The 15,465-nt window shown below is 45.3% G+C and overlaps 2 protein-coding genes across 3 annotated transcripts in view; one reads left to right on the top strand and one right to left on the bottom strand.

The window, feature by feature from the left end:
• Positions 1-7,579: 7,579 nt before the first annotated feature.
• The window catches only part of tbx15 (T-box transcription factor 15), a 50,538-nt gene continuing 42,652 nt past the window's right edge, over positions 7,580-15,465 (bottom strand). For both annotated transcript variants that reach the window (XM_079517605.1, XM_079517606.1), the window contains exons 8-9: positions 8,565-8,899; positions 7,580-8,252 (exon numbers count right to left, since the gene is read on the bottom strand). In XM_079517605.1, the coding sequence (XP_079373731.1) occupies positions 7,722-8,252; positions 8,565-8,899 (866 nt within the window). In that variant the 3' untranslated portion in view covers positions 7,580-7,721. The remainder of the gene's footprint in view (positions 8,253-8,564; positions 8,900-15,465) is intronic.
• LOC306935551 (zona pellucida-like domain-containing protein 1) lies at positions 10,511-11,683 on the top strand (the record flags this gene model as incomplete). The annotated part of the gene is made up of 1 exon (XM_079518651.1): positions 10,511-11,683. One exon carries the CDS (start codon positions 10,511-10,513, stop codon positions 11,681-11,683), a length of 1,173 nt encoding a protein of 390 aa, XP_079374777.1.

The raw sequence follows: 15,465 nt of genomic DNA, 5'->3' as shown, positions 1-15,465 counted from the left end.
TCCGTGCACTCACACTCTCAGGAAGACTTGTCACTTTGTGCCTGCCCCCGTTTGGTTTGGAAGGTCAGGCACCTGTTGCCATCTCTGAGAGCATAATTATTTGTACAAAGCCTGAACGTTTTCAGACCTATACCTCTGTGCGGTTTCCAATTAAGCATCAATGAAGAGGTTTGCCATTTCTGATTCATCCAAAACAATTATGATGATGATGATGAACAACACTCACATGTGTCTCTGACAGAAAGTAGCTCATAACATTTCTACAGGGGATTTTTATGAAAAACAAGCTCGGCAGATTGAAAGAGGATTATTCAAGCTTGGACTACAGCTGCAATGTTGGTGAGTTTAACGTTGTTTAAGACAAGCAGATCACAAACCAAATTGGATGAGTGGGGAGTCAATGGAGGGTATTGCAACTCTAGATTCATCCCATTATAAACAAATCTAGAGTTGCAAATTGCGGCTACTCTGCGGTGTGACGTATACCTGTATAGTGACACAGGCATTATAGACAATGCCACAATCAGGACCACAAACCATGGCTAACAGATCATGTACCTGCTTCATAGCAGTGGCCTATATATGTTCTATACTGTAAAGCCTGTATTAAATCGAAACCAACAGTTTAAATTATTTTATTTTATTTTTTTACTAAACTAAACAAAAAAATCACACCCGTGTCAAGTGAGGGGCGCTCTTATCATTATACATCATCATACATCATCACATTCCTGATTGGCCAATCCTCACTTTTCTGTCTTCACTTTTTATCCTCAAATCCAATCCGGTTAATCACCTCACTTGTGGCATCCTCAATTTTCTGTCCTCACATTTTTTCCTCAATTCTGTGCTCAGCCAATCAAATCATCGCTATGGTGTACACACGCACACACAAGGCTGGGCATAGGAGGGGCTAGCACCCCTCAAAAATCATCAAAATATCCCCACACAAACATCACACCCAAATATAATCCAATAGTTTCCTCAAACATTTTCTGCGTATCCACAAAACATCAAGCATTTTTCAAAATGTTCAAAAGAAATTGGATGAAAAGAAAATCACTCACCCAACCTCTGTCAGGAGACTCCAGGAGATCCCTTTGCTCCTTTGTTGTTCAATTCAATATTTACCAGAATGTCCTTAGGACACATTGTTCATCAAGCTCGATATGAAATGATATAAAGTTCTGATTTGGATTACAATTAGGCTGTAGTTTACCGGTGTTATTATTTTCTTTTTTGGAGGAACAAACACACTCTTGAATTCCTCAGAAAACCAGATCACTTCCTGGTAGGCTACTTTTATAGCCTTCCTCCTGGATTACCTGTTCCTTGTTACATCACTTCCTGGAATGTTACACGTTGCTTTCTTCCACAGCTCCCCCTATATGAAGAAGCTTGAATGACAGCATGTGTGCCAAAACAACATGTATTTTCTGTACACTACATTTAGTTTATTTTAAGTAAACCAAGTATGTCGTGTTTCTATGAATACTACTACTACATTTTATGTGGCAGTGTCATCGCAAAGCATTGGGTTGTGAAAATCTGGCTAAATCAGGATCAGTATCCACAGCAGAAAAACAAATCAGATTTGAATTGCATTTCAAACCACCTAGGAGGAATGTGGTTATAATCTGATATAAAAAAATAAAAAAACAAAATAAAAATCCATATATTGTTGTTGCGGTTCAGACTTAAACCAATCCGATTCCATTCTGGATATAGGCACAAAATCTGATTTGGGCTGCCAGACTGAACATAAGAAACATTATTTCTAATCCATGTAACCGTAACAAATTGCTTGAAGGGAACCTACTTCAGACTTCTTAGACTACAGTACAGTACTATCAGTATATGGGTATACCAGTACTGTATGAATGACAGTATTGAGTATTCAAATGGACTGCGAGGTACGGTTGAGGTGAGGATCTGGGATCGTATTGGCACCCAGTCATCAAATTCAGAACCTCCCAGAGATAGATGCTTAGGACCCGTGGAGAAAATGAGACGCCATTTCCAGGCTGAACACCTGTTTCTCTGTATCTGGGCACCCCCCCCCCCCCCACACACACACACACACACACACACACACACACACACACACACACACACACACACACACACACACACACACACACACACACACACACACACACACACACACACACACCCCTCAGCTTATGCCCTGCCCCATGTTAGATGACCCACATCTGTCTGTGATTCCCCCACCCCACCCCACCCGACTGCCCACCACTCCCTCTCACCATTCACACACCCCTCCCCCCTCCTCCTCTTCCTCCTCTTCCTCTTCATGTCGCCAAGGCTCCCACCATGCAACAGCAATATAGGCTCGATACACCAAAATGTAGGTTTGCACACACACACACACACACGCACACACACACACACACACACACACACACCACTCAACACCACTTTACGCCGAAATGGATACATTAATATGTCTCAATATTCAAGCATCCTTTTGTGTAACCAACAGTGTACAAATGGATTCGGTTACGTTTGTGTACACTCTCTGGTGTCAAATAATCAAAGCACTTAGGATTTCCACTGTGTGTGCCCATATAGCATGGCAGCAGTACAGCATCTCCATTACAGACCACATTATTATCACTCTTGCCCAGTTAGAAATTCCCACACCCACACTGCGTCCGTTTCAAGCCCGGCTGGAGAGTCTTTGAAACGTTTTCCCGGGTCACGGTCTCCCCCCGCGGTCGGTCACTCACACTTATTCCCCAAAGCTCTCCGAGCGAGGAACCCATGAATGGTCACGCCACACCGCTCCAACACCGGACCTCTCTCATTTAGGGCCAGGGGACGTCGCAGCGGGGCGCCTTTGTACTCAGCAGGCCGCAGCACCGCGGGACGTCGGCCCAGGTTCCAGGCCTAGAGGAGTCTCCATCTGGACCCATGGCTCTTTATCAGAACCACCTGCCTCCGGGAGTGACGCTATCGCACACATCTCAGGGTTCCTTTTTCTTTTTTTTCTCTCTCCTCACTTCCTCCTGAGGAGGAAAAAAAAGAAAATAATTTAGAGTGTTTCCTGCTGACCCGCGTGCCGTTGTCATGTTTCAGAGAGACACGGTATATATATACGCAGAGAGAAGGGAGAATGTGTGTTTGCGTGCCTTTCACTTATTGCCTGTGTGCGCGTGTGTGTGTGTATGTGTGCGTGTACGTATGCGCGTGTGCGTGCATGCGTGTGTATGTGCGTGTGTGTGCGTGTGTATGTGCGCGTGTGTGTGTAAATGTACTCTAGTCTGGGTTAGGTTTAGAACTTGGGTTATAGGTTGAAGTTAGGGCACGTTTTTGGGGTTTCAATATAGTGGTGAAGACCACGTTTAAGCAGGGTTGGAACAAAAAACAATCTTAAACAATTTAACAAAAACAAAAATCTTTCTTCTTCTGTGAAAATAGCCATGCAGTCTACGACAAAGTGTATATAATGTTATTGGAAATACATTTTATTATTATACTCATCATAGTGCCAAAAATGTCATTACTAAAGGCGAGAAGTCACTTTTGCAAGTCTGATAACATATACCGATATATAACCTAACACTGACAAGAGACTCATGAGCTTTCTCCCGTCCATTTTAAGCCTGACATCTCCATTGTGATGTTATCAGTCTCCAGATAGCTTCAAGATGTTCACGTGAGAAGCGGAATATATACCACGCTAAAGGTGTTTGAAGCTGCACTGTGTGACAGTCCTCTGTGTGAAGAAGGACTTTGATTTAAGGCTCCGATACATGTGTCAGGCGTACTTGTAACACCTCGCGAAACCCTATATCTCCATCTGCCCGTGATTTATAATCCAGGACGACGACTCCCAAAACAGGATTCGCCGGCCGAGCAGAATGAAGAGAGGAGGAACAGAAGAGGGCAATCGCTTTCCAGAAATCTTTGATCCGTTCCAGCGTGCATGGATGTGCTCGAAAACTAACGCCCCCTACTCCCCCCCCGCCAATCAAAAACAGGCGTCACAGATTCCCCCAATTAAAGATGTTTTCCCCCACAGTTTTGCATATGGCCAATAACCCTGGGCAACCCGACAGACACGTACAGTAGGGTTCCAACAACACAGGGGAGAGTTCCTGCGGCAGAAAAGTCTGCAGCAAAAAAAAACAAAGTTAAGAAAAAAAAGAAAACGCCTCAAATGTCTTCAGAGAGAAAGATCAATGGCTTGAGCGCAAAGGATTGTGGGATACCTTCCAGTCAGCGTACTGTCACTCAAAATGGCCTCAAAGCGGCAGAGCGGGCACCAGAACTCTCTCAACTCCGTCAGAGAATCTCGTAAAATACCCTGTCAGATCTGTTTGGAATCCCCCCCCCCCTCTCCCACCCCAATACACCCACCCACCCCGGTTCCAGTTTAGTATTTTACAGCGCAAGCTCCAGCCATACACTCCTATTAATCAATCAAAAAATGGGGATCGTTTGCATATTTCTCCCACTAATGAAAGACGCAGAGATGAAAGGCCAGACGGGTAGGTTGTTATTCAACCCGCAAGTCATTCTTTTCCACTTATGAGTGCTGATGGACATAGTTTACGGTCTAAAAACAGATCTGCTGCACATTATGTCTGTGGATCTCGAAACGCACTGCTCCTCCTTACATGCACCGTACATGTCCTAATTTAACAGCACTCCGGGGTAGTTGCGGTGAAGAGGAGGGTTGGGGGGAGGGGATGGGGTAGAGGTATAGTTGATTCTGAACGCTGGTGGAACAAGGCGGGGAGAGATATCAGACAAATAACATGAATAATTATTGGAAATAATGTCCAGATAGATGGAGTTGTGCCAAATTATGAAATCATGCGCTTCTCCTCTCTCTCCCTCTGTCTCCACCTCCTCCTCCTCTCTCTCTCTTTGGTACATCACCCGGCTCATTATTTGAAGTCATGCTTGGAAAAACAGGTGTTTCCAATACTGGGCCCGCTGCTGTCTCCACGGTCCCGGACCCCCTTCCTTCATTTTCTGATGATGGTTCAGATATGATATTTCATGGCTGGAACCACGGCTCATGATAGGAAGCGATTGGGGCGGGTGGGGGTAGAAGAAGCCGTGTGCACTTCAGAGGACATGCGTGTAATGGATGCTGATTGGCCCCCTCAATTCACGAGGGTCGGTGCCCGGTTAACAAGGGGGTGGGGGGGGCTATTGGGGTGGCGGGGAGGCTTTGCACAACCACAAAGTATAATGATCATACATACCGTGCGTTTCCTCTCATTCTCTCGTTCTCTGTCTGTAATGACTGCAAGGGATTTGTCGGACCCCTTAAAACAGGGACATTGACAACGTATATATATATACATTTTCGGCAATATAGCTATAGCTGTTCCTCGTTTTGCAGGGGAACCCCAGGAACCCGAGCTCAAGGACCCCTGGGGGTCCCAGGACCCCACTTTGAGAGAACATATGCCTTTAAAAAACAAAAACAAAAAAACGGGGATATTTTCAATGGAGTACCGAGTACAGCTGTCAATTGATTCCTGTAAACAGAAACAGAAAGGAGAAAGAGGGGGAAAAAAATAGAAATGTTCACTTCTTCGGGGTCTTTCCTTCTAGTTTCCTTTCAGATGGGTGCGTTGCGTCATCGTACAAAACCCATGCAGAGAACAGATGTGTGTGTGTGTGTGTGTGTGTGTGTGTGTGTGTGTGTGTGTGTGTGTGTGTGTGTGTGTGTGTGTGTGTGTGTGTGTGTGTGTGTGTAATGGTGTCATCCCTGAACATGGTCGTTACTTAGCGACCGTGATTGACTGGCAATTCAACTTCAGCGGTTTTCACTACATTTTCACTGCCAGGTCTTTTGTTTTGGAGTCAGATTGTCTTTTTTTTAATGCTTTAATTCACCCATTCAGGACGGGGACCCCTTTTGGTGTCTTAAGGATTATGTTATACTTTAGCTATTGAAAAGTATCAGATCTACAAGCTCGTAGCGCGGCACTGAGCGAAATCTGTTCGCTTTGAATATATTCTTTCAAAGCGAACCTCTCAGTTCTCATACTTTGAAGATTTTTCAAAAATGTTCAAACATACGTATATGTATACAAGCTTGCAGCGCAACACGAAGTGAAACACGGACGGATGCTTTCCCGGCTTCAATGAGATAAGGCATCGTTGGTACAATGGAATCATCTTTTGGCACATTTTAGGTCGATTTCAGGAGATGAAATGTTTGTGACGATTATAAGTATGTTTGTTTAGCAAAACAAAACAAAAATAATCATGTGCATGCCGGGGCCCTCATGGAGGAGAACAAAATTCAAAACCATGTAAATGAATTAAAATGTTTATTGAGATTTTGTGTGCTTGGCACCTGTATTTACAGTTTTTTTTAAAAGGCCTTCCAAAAGAATAGTTTCGCTTTAATTTCGTTCTTTTCACACATTTGTTTTCATAATATAGATCGGCCTGTAAAATTGATATATTGCTTGGCACTTAAATACACGTATCTACAACACACCAAAACATACTTTAATTACTCTGTTTTTTCCTATTGCTTCTTTATAACTTCTTTTTCACACAACAACTTTAAAGCTTACGTTTTTTTTTTCTGTTTTTCTTTTTTTGCTTGCATTCGCCATCTTATATATGCTTAAAAAGGTAATCCACTCAAGATTATTGAAGCCATTTCAGTCTCTCGGAAGAAGGTATTGATAAGATTGTGTGGTGATTTCCTGAATTGGCCCGTTTCCACCACACAGTAAAATCCTAGGTGCTATTTTAACTCTGAGTGTACAAATGGAGTACTCCATGTGTACACTCCGTGTTAAACACTGAGGCGTTAAATGTGTACTTGGGCATCTTGAGAGCCGACCGGGCCCCTGTATCACACATACAGTTAATCAGTCACCTTGGCTTTTTTAAAGTCTTTGACTTAATCTGTCCACAATGTTGTATTGACCCTGTTTGACACGTCCAGCCACTGACCAGCACAGCACTGGTACCAGAGCTCCCATTCCGTTTATGAGAGAGAGACCATCAGTCATTTGTTGATCTGTAAACCAGTTTCTTGTTCCAAGAAGAAAAAAAACTGTCCAATCCCCACCAACAGGTTGGGAGTGATACGGCAAGGCAAAAGAAACAAAACATTCTGTTATCGCAGAGAGAAGGCGACTGGCCGGCGTTCAACGGAGTCCACCGAAAATACAAGGATGAGTCATTGAGAAAGGCTGTTGTTGATATTGCACCATACCAGATTGATGAGTTCACACCTGAAAAAAGAAAAAAAGATCCCCCGCGAGGCCGCGAGCCCCCCTTAAAGCCCCAGCTTACTTCATCTGTGGGTTTTGCTCTCAGAGTCAGCAAAAGGAACCGAGACTTGTCGTCCCAATTAATCTGCACGATTTAACACGCAAAGGTCCTTATACGTGTGATAATTAAATAGGTGAGTTTATTAAAAAAAAAAAAAAAAAAGACGACAAGATGAGTTCCTTCTTTAAAGAGATGATTCATTTTGTACCTCCTCGGGGGTACTGTAAAAAGCACCATCTCAACAACGTTAATGCGTTTAAAACCACGTCGTAGCGAGACTTCCCAAATGTGGGAAAACAGGGCGGGAAGTCAGCGAGGCGAGCGTCTAGGTGACGATGATGTCAGAATCTCCTGGGTGGGGGGGGGGCTTTGGGTGGTGATGGGGGGGGGGGGGGGGTCTTTGGATGGGTGTGAGGGAGGGGGGAGGTTTTTTTTTTCTACACCATGTGCATGGACATCTGAGAGGAGGAGCCGTACTGGCGTCCGTCACAGGAGCCGCCCTGCTGGCCGGCGGTGGGGTTGCCGCCGCCGCCGCCGATCATGTGCATCGTGTCCATGCCGCCGTTGGAGAGGTACTGGCGCTCGGCCGCCGCGGCGGCAAAGGGGTTCCCCTGGTGATGGGGTGGCTTCTCGGGGCTGGCCGCCAGGCGCGGGGAGGCAGCGGGGAAGTTGTATCCGTACAGGTTGTAGGGGTTGTGCAGGGAGAAGGCGTTGTAGGAGCCGGCTGCCGCTGCCTGCTGCATGCTGTGCGCATGGTGGCTCCCGCCAAACATGTGGGCCGCCGCCGCCGAGGACGGGGAGGAGCCGGAGGAGGAGGAGTTTGAGGAGGAGGCGCCGGCCTGCATCACGTACTGCAGCTGGGAGGCCGAGGGGAAGGAGCCGTGCAGCTGGCTCCCGTAGCCGTCCATCTTGGCCCCGCCGCCGCTAACGCCGCCGCCACCGCCGTTCAGAGACGCGTGGGCTCCGCCCTGCATGTAGGGACGGGACCACATGAACATTAACATGTTAGGATTAGTGTGGCAGAAAAAAACTATTGCGTTGAGCGATGTTATCGCATTAATCAAATTGGCACTTTGGTTTATCACTTCCACCCAGCATCCCTAGTGAACCCCACCCAACAGCATTAAATTCCTGGACATTATAATTTGTCGAACGCATCAAAAACATGTGCCCAGCCGAGTGGCAAACGGATTTTTCACCATAGGTTTAGTCGATGAAATCAACACTGTGACTGATAAACGATTAAAAAAAACGACTATCGTCCCCTCCCTATAATATACCTGCATGCCGGCGGCCGCGATCAGCGACGACGTCCTCTGGGGCAGGAAGGAGTCGGAGGGCTGTGCGGGAGCGCCCCCTGGCTGCCCCAGGCGTCCGTAGGAGCCGTCCGCCAGGCCGCCGTAGCCCTGCAGCGCCGCCATGTTGCTGCGGGCGCAGGCCGGGTACTCGGACAGGCCCAGGTTGCACAGCTGGCTCTCCCGGCAGCCCACGTTGAAGGTGTTGGGCGCCAGGTGGAAGGTGGGCGGCGAGCAGGACGGCGACAGCAAATGGGCCGCTCCGCTAGGCGACGGGGTGCCCGTGCTGGAGGTGGTGGGTGACGTTCCCGTGCTCCCGCCTGGAAAAACACAAAGCACATCACGGAAAGAGATGTGGTGAGATTATGTATAGTATAGGTCAGCATACCGTCATTTATAGACCTGCTTTCAACCTGGTATCCCTATCTTGTCATTATAAGTTACTAGAGCCCATTGGGCACAGGCCTACTTGGAACGATGCAAGTTGGAAATGCATGCCCCACCCAGTAATGTCTGTGTCCCTTTTATGCCCATATATGGAGTTCTTTGTCAGGCATGCCCAAATATGGAGTCTATATACAGATCAGAACAGGCCAGCTCCATATATGGAGATATAGGGGTGATCAGGTCCAGACCCCGGGCAGAGGCTTTTCTGCTGGTTCTGGGCAAACGGCTATCCGACGGACTCGACACCGGGCACTGCTGGAACGCACGTGTCGGTGGGGCGAACAGTTCTCGAGTTACGTGAATTACACACATACGTACACACAGAGACTCGGTGCATTTATAAATAGATTATAAAAGTAACATTTTTCAAAAAGAAATGAGAAAGAAAAAAGGGAAACATTGTCAAAAATGCCTGTAAATGGTTCGGTGTGTTTGTACAGAGCTAATCTCGCAGACTATACTGGGCAGCCAAAATGCCAAATGTTCGATACTTTTGAAATGATTTAACTTTAACTATAAGGTTGAGTGAAGGGCAGTTGAATCTGGATGAAGCATTTGCCAAATGTGGAGTCATACTGTAGATATACTGTATATGAATCCATTGAATTTTCATATGGAGTTAGTTTTAGGGTTGAATGGAAGAAAAAACAAAGTGAGTGGAATAACTAGCATTAGGTAATCAACCTGCTGCATGAACCTAACCTTCACTTAGTTCAGTTGTAGCAGGTTCCATATACAGTTACCATGTTGTTTCTTGCCATGGTTACTGGCAATAGTTGTCTATTGGAACTTGTATGAATGTGTTTATTCTTTATTTTATTTTTCTGTAGGTCACTACATGCAGCCCCCAACACCCACCCTCAACACGTGGCACTCAGTTCACACACACACACACACACACACACACACACACACACACACACACACACACACACACACACACACACACACACACACACACACACACACACACACACACACACACACACACACACAATTACACTCAAAGGACTACAACGGAAATTAACTGAAGCTTCACACACACACACACACACACACACACACAATTACACTCAAAGGACCACAACGGAAATTAACTGAAGCTTGTTTATTTTTAAGCCTTCTGACCGATAAGTATAGGATCTCCAGGAATGTATCATATATAGGTTACTGTACTTTCACCACGGCTTAGCCTGTGTGTGACCCAGGTCATTGATATCTATTATGCTTCAGATTTCAGGTTGTTGCCCTCAGGGAGTGAATCCACGTGGCAGCCCTTATCCTTAAAAGACAATGCAATTGTTCACATATACCGTGGCGGGGTGGTTCAACCTTCTTTTGAGCCAATCGTGGTGAAGGAGACCTTATAAAAGACTCCTGAACAGCCATCACCAGCATCAGCCTGCGTTTGCCTTCAAGAGCTCACTATACACAAGGTATCCAGTCATAGGAGAGGAAAGCGTAACCACTGCTGTTGAGTCAAGATGAATTTTCACGTTCTTTTAATCGTCGCCACCATCATAGGCAGAAGTAGTCAGCTGACACTGAGTGACTGCAGATCAGAAGGACATGCGAGGCGTCCAGAATACACTGACATCGCGGTGACATGTGGCACCGACTCCATCAGTCTGGCAATCCAAGCCTGCCCTATCGTCTACACCGGCTACAACATGTCGCGGATGATCGTGAACCATAAGTCGGACCCAGCTTGCAAGGGAACCCTGGATTTGTCTGTATCTCCACCCGTGGTGCGTTTTAACTTCCCCTTGAACAATACCCATGCCTGTGGAAGTGTCTTCAGGACCACCAGCGCTTTCGGCACAGGAGTGTTCGCAGACTTCTCCAACATCCAGACAGTCAATGTCAGTGGCACGGTGCGATCCTCCGATCCCACCACAGGGACAATCACCTACAATGCTGAGATGAAGTACTATTACTCCTGCGCCTACCCCTTAGAGTACCTGATCAACAACACCCAGGTTGATGTGTCAGCCTCCTCTATTTCATTGAAGGACAACAATGGCAGCTTCATCAGCACCCTGCGCATGGAGCTGTTCAGCGATAGTGCCTACACAAAGCCCCTGGTGATGCCACAGGATGGAATCGAGCTGAGGACCAGGGTCTACGTAGAGGTGAAAGCCACCAACTTGACAGGGCAGTACAACGTGCTTCTGGACCGGTGCTACGCCTCAATCTCCCCACGTCCTACCAACTCCACCTTCTTCAACCTGTTTGTAGTCGGCGACGTTGACCCGCTCACCACCATGATCCAAAATGGCGTCAGCCAGAGCGCCCGCTTCTCCTTCCCGGCTTTCCGCTTCATGGAGCAGCAGGACGAGACCGTCTCCACCTACTACCTGCACTGCATCACGCGCCTGTGCGAGGTCGCCACCTGCAGCGGCTTCATGCAGGGCAACAACAGGAGAAGGAGAAGCACGGACGATGAGCCAGCCGACGTTTCCCACCTCCACACCATCACCTCCCCGGAGATCGTCACCCAAGCGGAAGGCAGCCATCCACTCTCAGCCCCACTGATGCACAGTGCACATGATGAGGGTTTGTCTACTGGGGTTGGTGCTGCTGTAGGTGTTTTAGTATTTGTGTGCATTGTTGCCCTGTGTATCGCTGCCGTCTTTTACAAGAAGCTGAGGAAGTAAACGTCCTCGAGCTGCAGGCGGGATAATGGGGCATCAGGCTATAGGCTAAATACTGTCTTTTTAGGCGTACCATATCCGCCAGCTTGTCTAACATTTCTGGTGGAGGACAGTGTTTGGTTCATCTCAGTTTGTTTTTGTGGAGTTATTAGTTTGTTTGTCGCCCAGACAGACAAACGGCTAAACCGTGTAGGGATATCCAAATTGTAGATGAAGAAGGTATGTGACTTAGGCTACTGTATGTTTAGATGGTACAGTATCAATCAATCAATCAATCAATCGAATGATATTATAGTCACAACAGCTAAATTACATTGTATGTGCAATTGTGCACTCGGTTTAGTGCACAGTCGATAAAGCGTATATAGGTCGCTGTGTTAGTGTTTTTAATAGCAAATGCACTAAAAGTGTTAATGCATGTTTGCACTATGCTTTTTACACTATGGTTATAATGTGTGAATGTTTGAAAGTGAAGTCAATGTACAGTATTACTGTTTAACTTATTTAAATTATCATCTTGCTTGAAATAGACAACTCTATCAAATAAAGATTGTTTTTCCTCCATTTATGTTTCATATGTTTTGAAATATTTAACTTAAATTGTATAATAAAAGGCAAAAGGGCTCTGATTGGGCCCTAATTTGCTGCTGACATGAAGTCTTAGAATAGATCCATGTTGGAACCACATTCCCACGTGGCTCCTGAGATCCGCACAATTCGATTACTGTTTTTAAGAGGGAGACCTGCCAATCTACACGCTTGTTAGATCAGAAATTTACCGTGTGACAGTATAAAAAGGGCTTAACCCATTTTGGGCGGGAACCCCTTTTGGTGTTAGCATTATGTTATGCTTTAGCTATTGAAAAATAGCAGATCTACAAGCTTGTAGGTCTGCTATTTTTGAAAAATCGAAGAGCGACTGACATAGAAACATAGCTTTTTCAGAAAACTGTCATTTTCAAACAGACATTTTTAGAATCTGATCTCAGATCTTGATGCCCGGCGGAGTCCGATGCAGGCTCGGCTCCATGCAGGACGAAATGACTGAAGGGGAAGTTGAAAATGGCGAGGGGGAACACACATCGTTGGGGCTGAATTTTCAACTGAGGGTGCCATGCAGGCCCCCTCTGGCACCCTCTGGCCCCCTCTGGCCCCCTCTGGCACCCTCTGGCCCCCTCTGGCACCCTCTGGAACCCTCTGGAACCCTCGTGGTGCCGGGCCTGGACCGATTGACCCGGGGCATCAAATGATTGGCTTAGGAATGCGACAAAAACAAAATAATCTCCCTGAATTCAAGGCTTCATGGGTGTGTAATTGATAGAAAATAATAATATTTTTGGGGGGGAATTACTCCTTTAAGTGGTGTACAGTATAACACACTGTAACAAAGCACCACACATAACAGAATTACTCCTTTAAGTGGTGTATAACACACTGTAACAAAGCACCACACATAACAGAAAAGAAAATAATAATTACTCCTTTAAGTGGTGTATAACACACTGTAACAAAGCACCACACATAACAGAACAGAGATATCCCAGTCAGAAGTACACGTGGAATCAAAAACAAATGAACGTTACAGCAAAACAAGCAGAGAAAACTGTCCCCGACGGGCGCGGAACCCCGCACATTTATCATCAAAAGGCTAATCTACGATGACGTGTTTTTAGATGCTGCTTGAAGCAGTTAAGCGATTAAGCCGATCTGATGGATTGGGGGAGACGATTCCAAAGTCTGAGCGGCCAAATCCACAAAGAGCAGCAGTCACACTCAGATTGGAAGCTGGAACGAGCGACGGATAAAAGGTCTCGGTCGGACGACTGGCTGCAGTGAGTCGGGTCTGGTGGTGCTGATGGGGCTCAACAGCTCCGTTATGGAAGCTGGAGCCAATGTTTCTCAACCAATAACAATTAAATTATTGTTAAATAAAACGATAGAAATGATGACTGTGTTATGACTTCTTATAACGCTAAATAGAAATCCACACAGTATATTGTTGTGTGGGGGCTGAGCTAAAAACTAATAATATAGATTGAGAAGCACTGATATACAGTAGGTCACTGTAAAAACCAGTGGAGTAAAATACGAGCTTGTAGATCAGCTATTCTCAAATGGCCAAAGCAGCAAATAAAATAAAAAACACTCATCTTTTACTTTCTCTAATAATTACCTAAAACATGAACCGTGGTTGGAAAAAACCTAAAGTTGTCCTTTAAGTATACAGTACTTGAATAAATGGACTTAGTTACTTATACCACTGGTATAAAAAAGCATATAGTAAACATCAAATAAGTGATGTACAACTAGATGTATAGTGCACACCTGCCAATGCCATTTGTAAAAGCTGAAGGTGAGCTTGACTGAGGCAAGAGAACATAATTAATAGGTCAAGATTGTTGACATATCTTTGCCACATTTCTCAGTTAAAATTAATCTTTTAGGTATTTTCTTTCTTTCTTTCTTTCTTTCTTTCTTTCTTTCTTTCTTTCTTTCTTTCTTTCTTTCTTTCTTTCTATTCTTACGATATGTTGTGATGAGATAAAACATTGTGTAAAATGAAAAAAATGCACAAACAATTGTATTTGTTTCATGAGAATGTGTTGAAGTTCATATAGAATCTGTAACTCTTCGTCTGCAAGAGATTTGACCCACATGTATCTCTTCAACCTCTTAAACCCATCGCACTAAAGACTAAACGTCAACCCCCGCATCGGAGATCTGGAATCATGTCATAAAAATATCTCGCTGTCATATTATTGTTCTGGAGTTGAATGTGGATTCAGTTTCTGACCACGTCTGGTAAGCAGAACCTCCCGGCCTCCTTATACTCAATAAAATAAATCATTCATAATTATCTCATCAAAAAGTACTGTATAGATGAATCTAAAGCACCAAATTTATATTTGTGTGTGTGTGTGTGTGTGTGTGCGTGCGTGCGTGCGTGCGTGCGTGCGTGCATATATACAATTATACATACATACATACATACAGTATACAGTATGTATAAAGCATGTGTTGGCACACATTTCATCCAGTATGTCTGGCTTTGAGGAATGGGGGAAGGACAGCGGCAGGATATCAATCACATATTTCTTTATTAATGAGATTTTGGCCTGCGTTCATCCCCGCGCTGTTGGAGAGATTCAGTTCGAATCCAGAACAGAAAAAAGAAAGCGAGAGAGACACGAGCGCGATCTGGATGGGACGGGAGGGGGGTGGGGTTGAGGGGAGGCATAACTAAATAATCCAGGACACTGTTGGCTTGGGTTGTGATTTTTCACCATATGCCTTCGATAATATCAACTAGGTCTGCTGGGTCTGGTCTCTTACACTCTGTGCGCTGTTACTTTCAAATGGCCACAGTCCACCTAGAAGCATGAGTTTCTTCTTCTTTTTTGTTTACACACATGCAGGAGTTTGCTGTGTGCTGGATGGGGAATGATGGGACAAAGGTAGGTAGGTAGGTAGGTAGGTAGGTAGGTAGGTAGGTAGGTAGGTAGGTAGGTAGGTAGGTACGTACGTACGTAGGTAGGTAGGTAGGTAGGTAGGTAGGTAGGTAGGTAGGTAGGTAGGTAGGTAGGTAGATAGATAGATAGATAGATAGATAGATAGATCTCCATTTCTCTTTTTGTTATGTATTTCTCTATACCTCTAGCTCAGTTTCTCTTGCCACTCTTTAAGTCTATGACTAACAGAGAGAGAGAGAGAGAGAGAGAGAGAGAGAGAGAGAAAGAGAAAGAGAGAGAGAGAGAGACACACACACACACAGAGACAGAGAAAGG

Source organism: Electrona antarctica (genome assembly GCF_951216825.1).
Source record: "Electrona antarctica genome assembly, chromosome: 13".
Taxonomy (NCBI): domain Eukaryota; kingdom Metazoa; phylum Chordata; class Actinopteri; order Myctophiformes; family Myctophidae; genus Electrona; species Electrona antarctica.
This window is presented reverse-complemented; position numbering and strand designations above follow the sequence as displayed.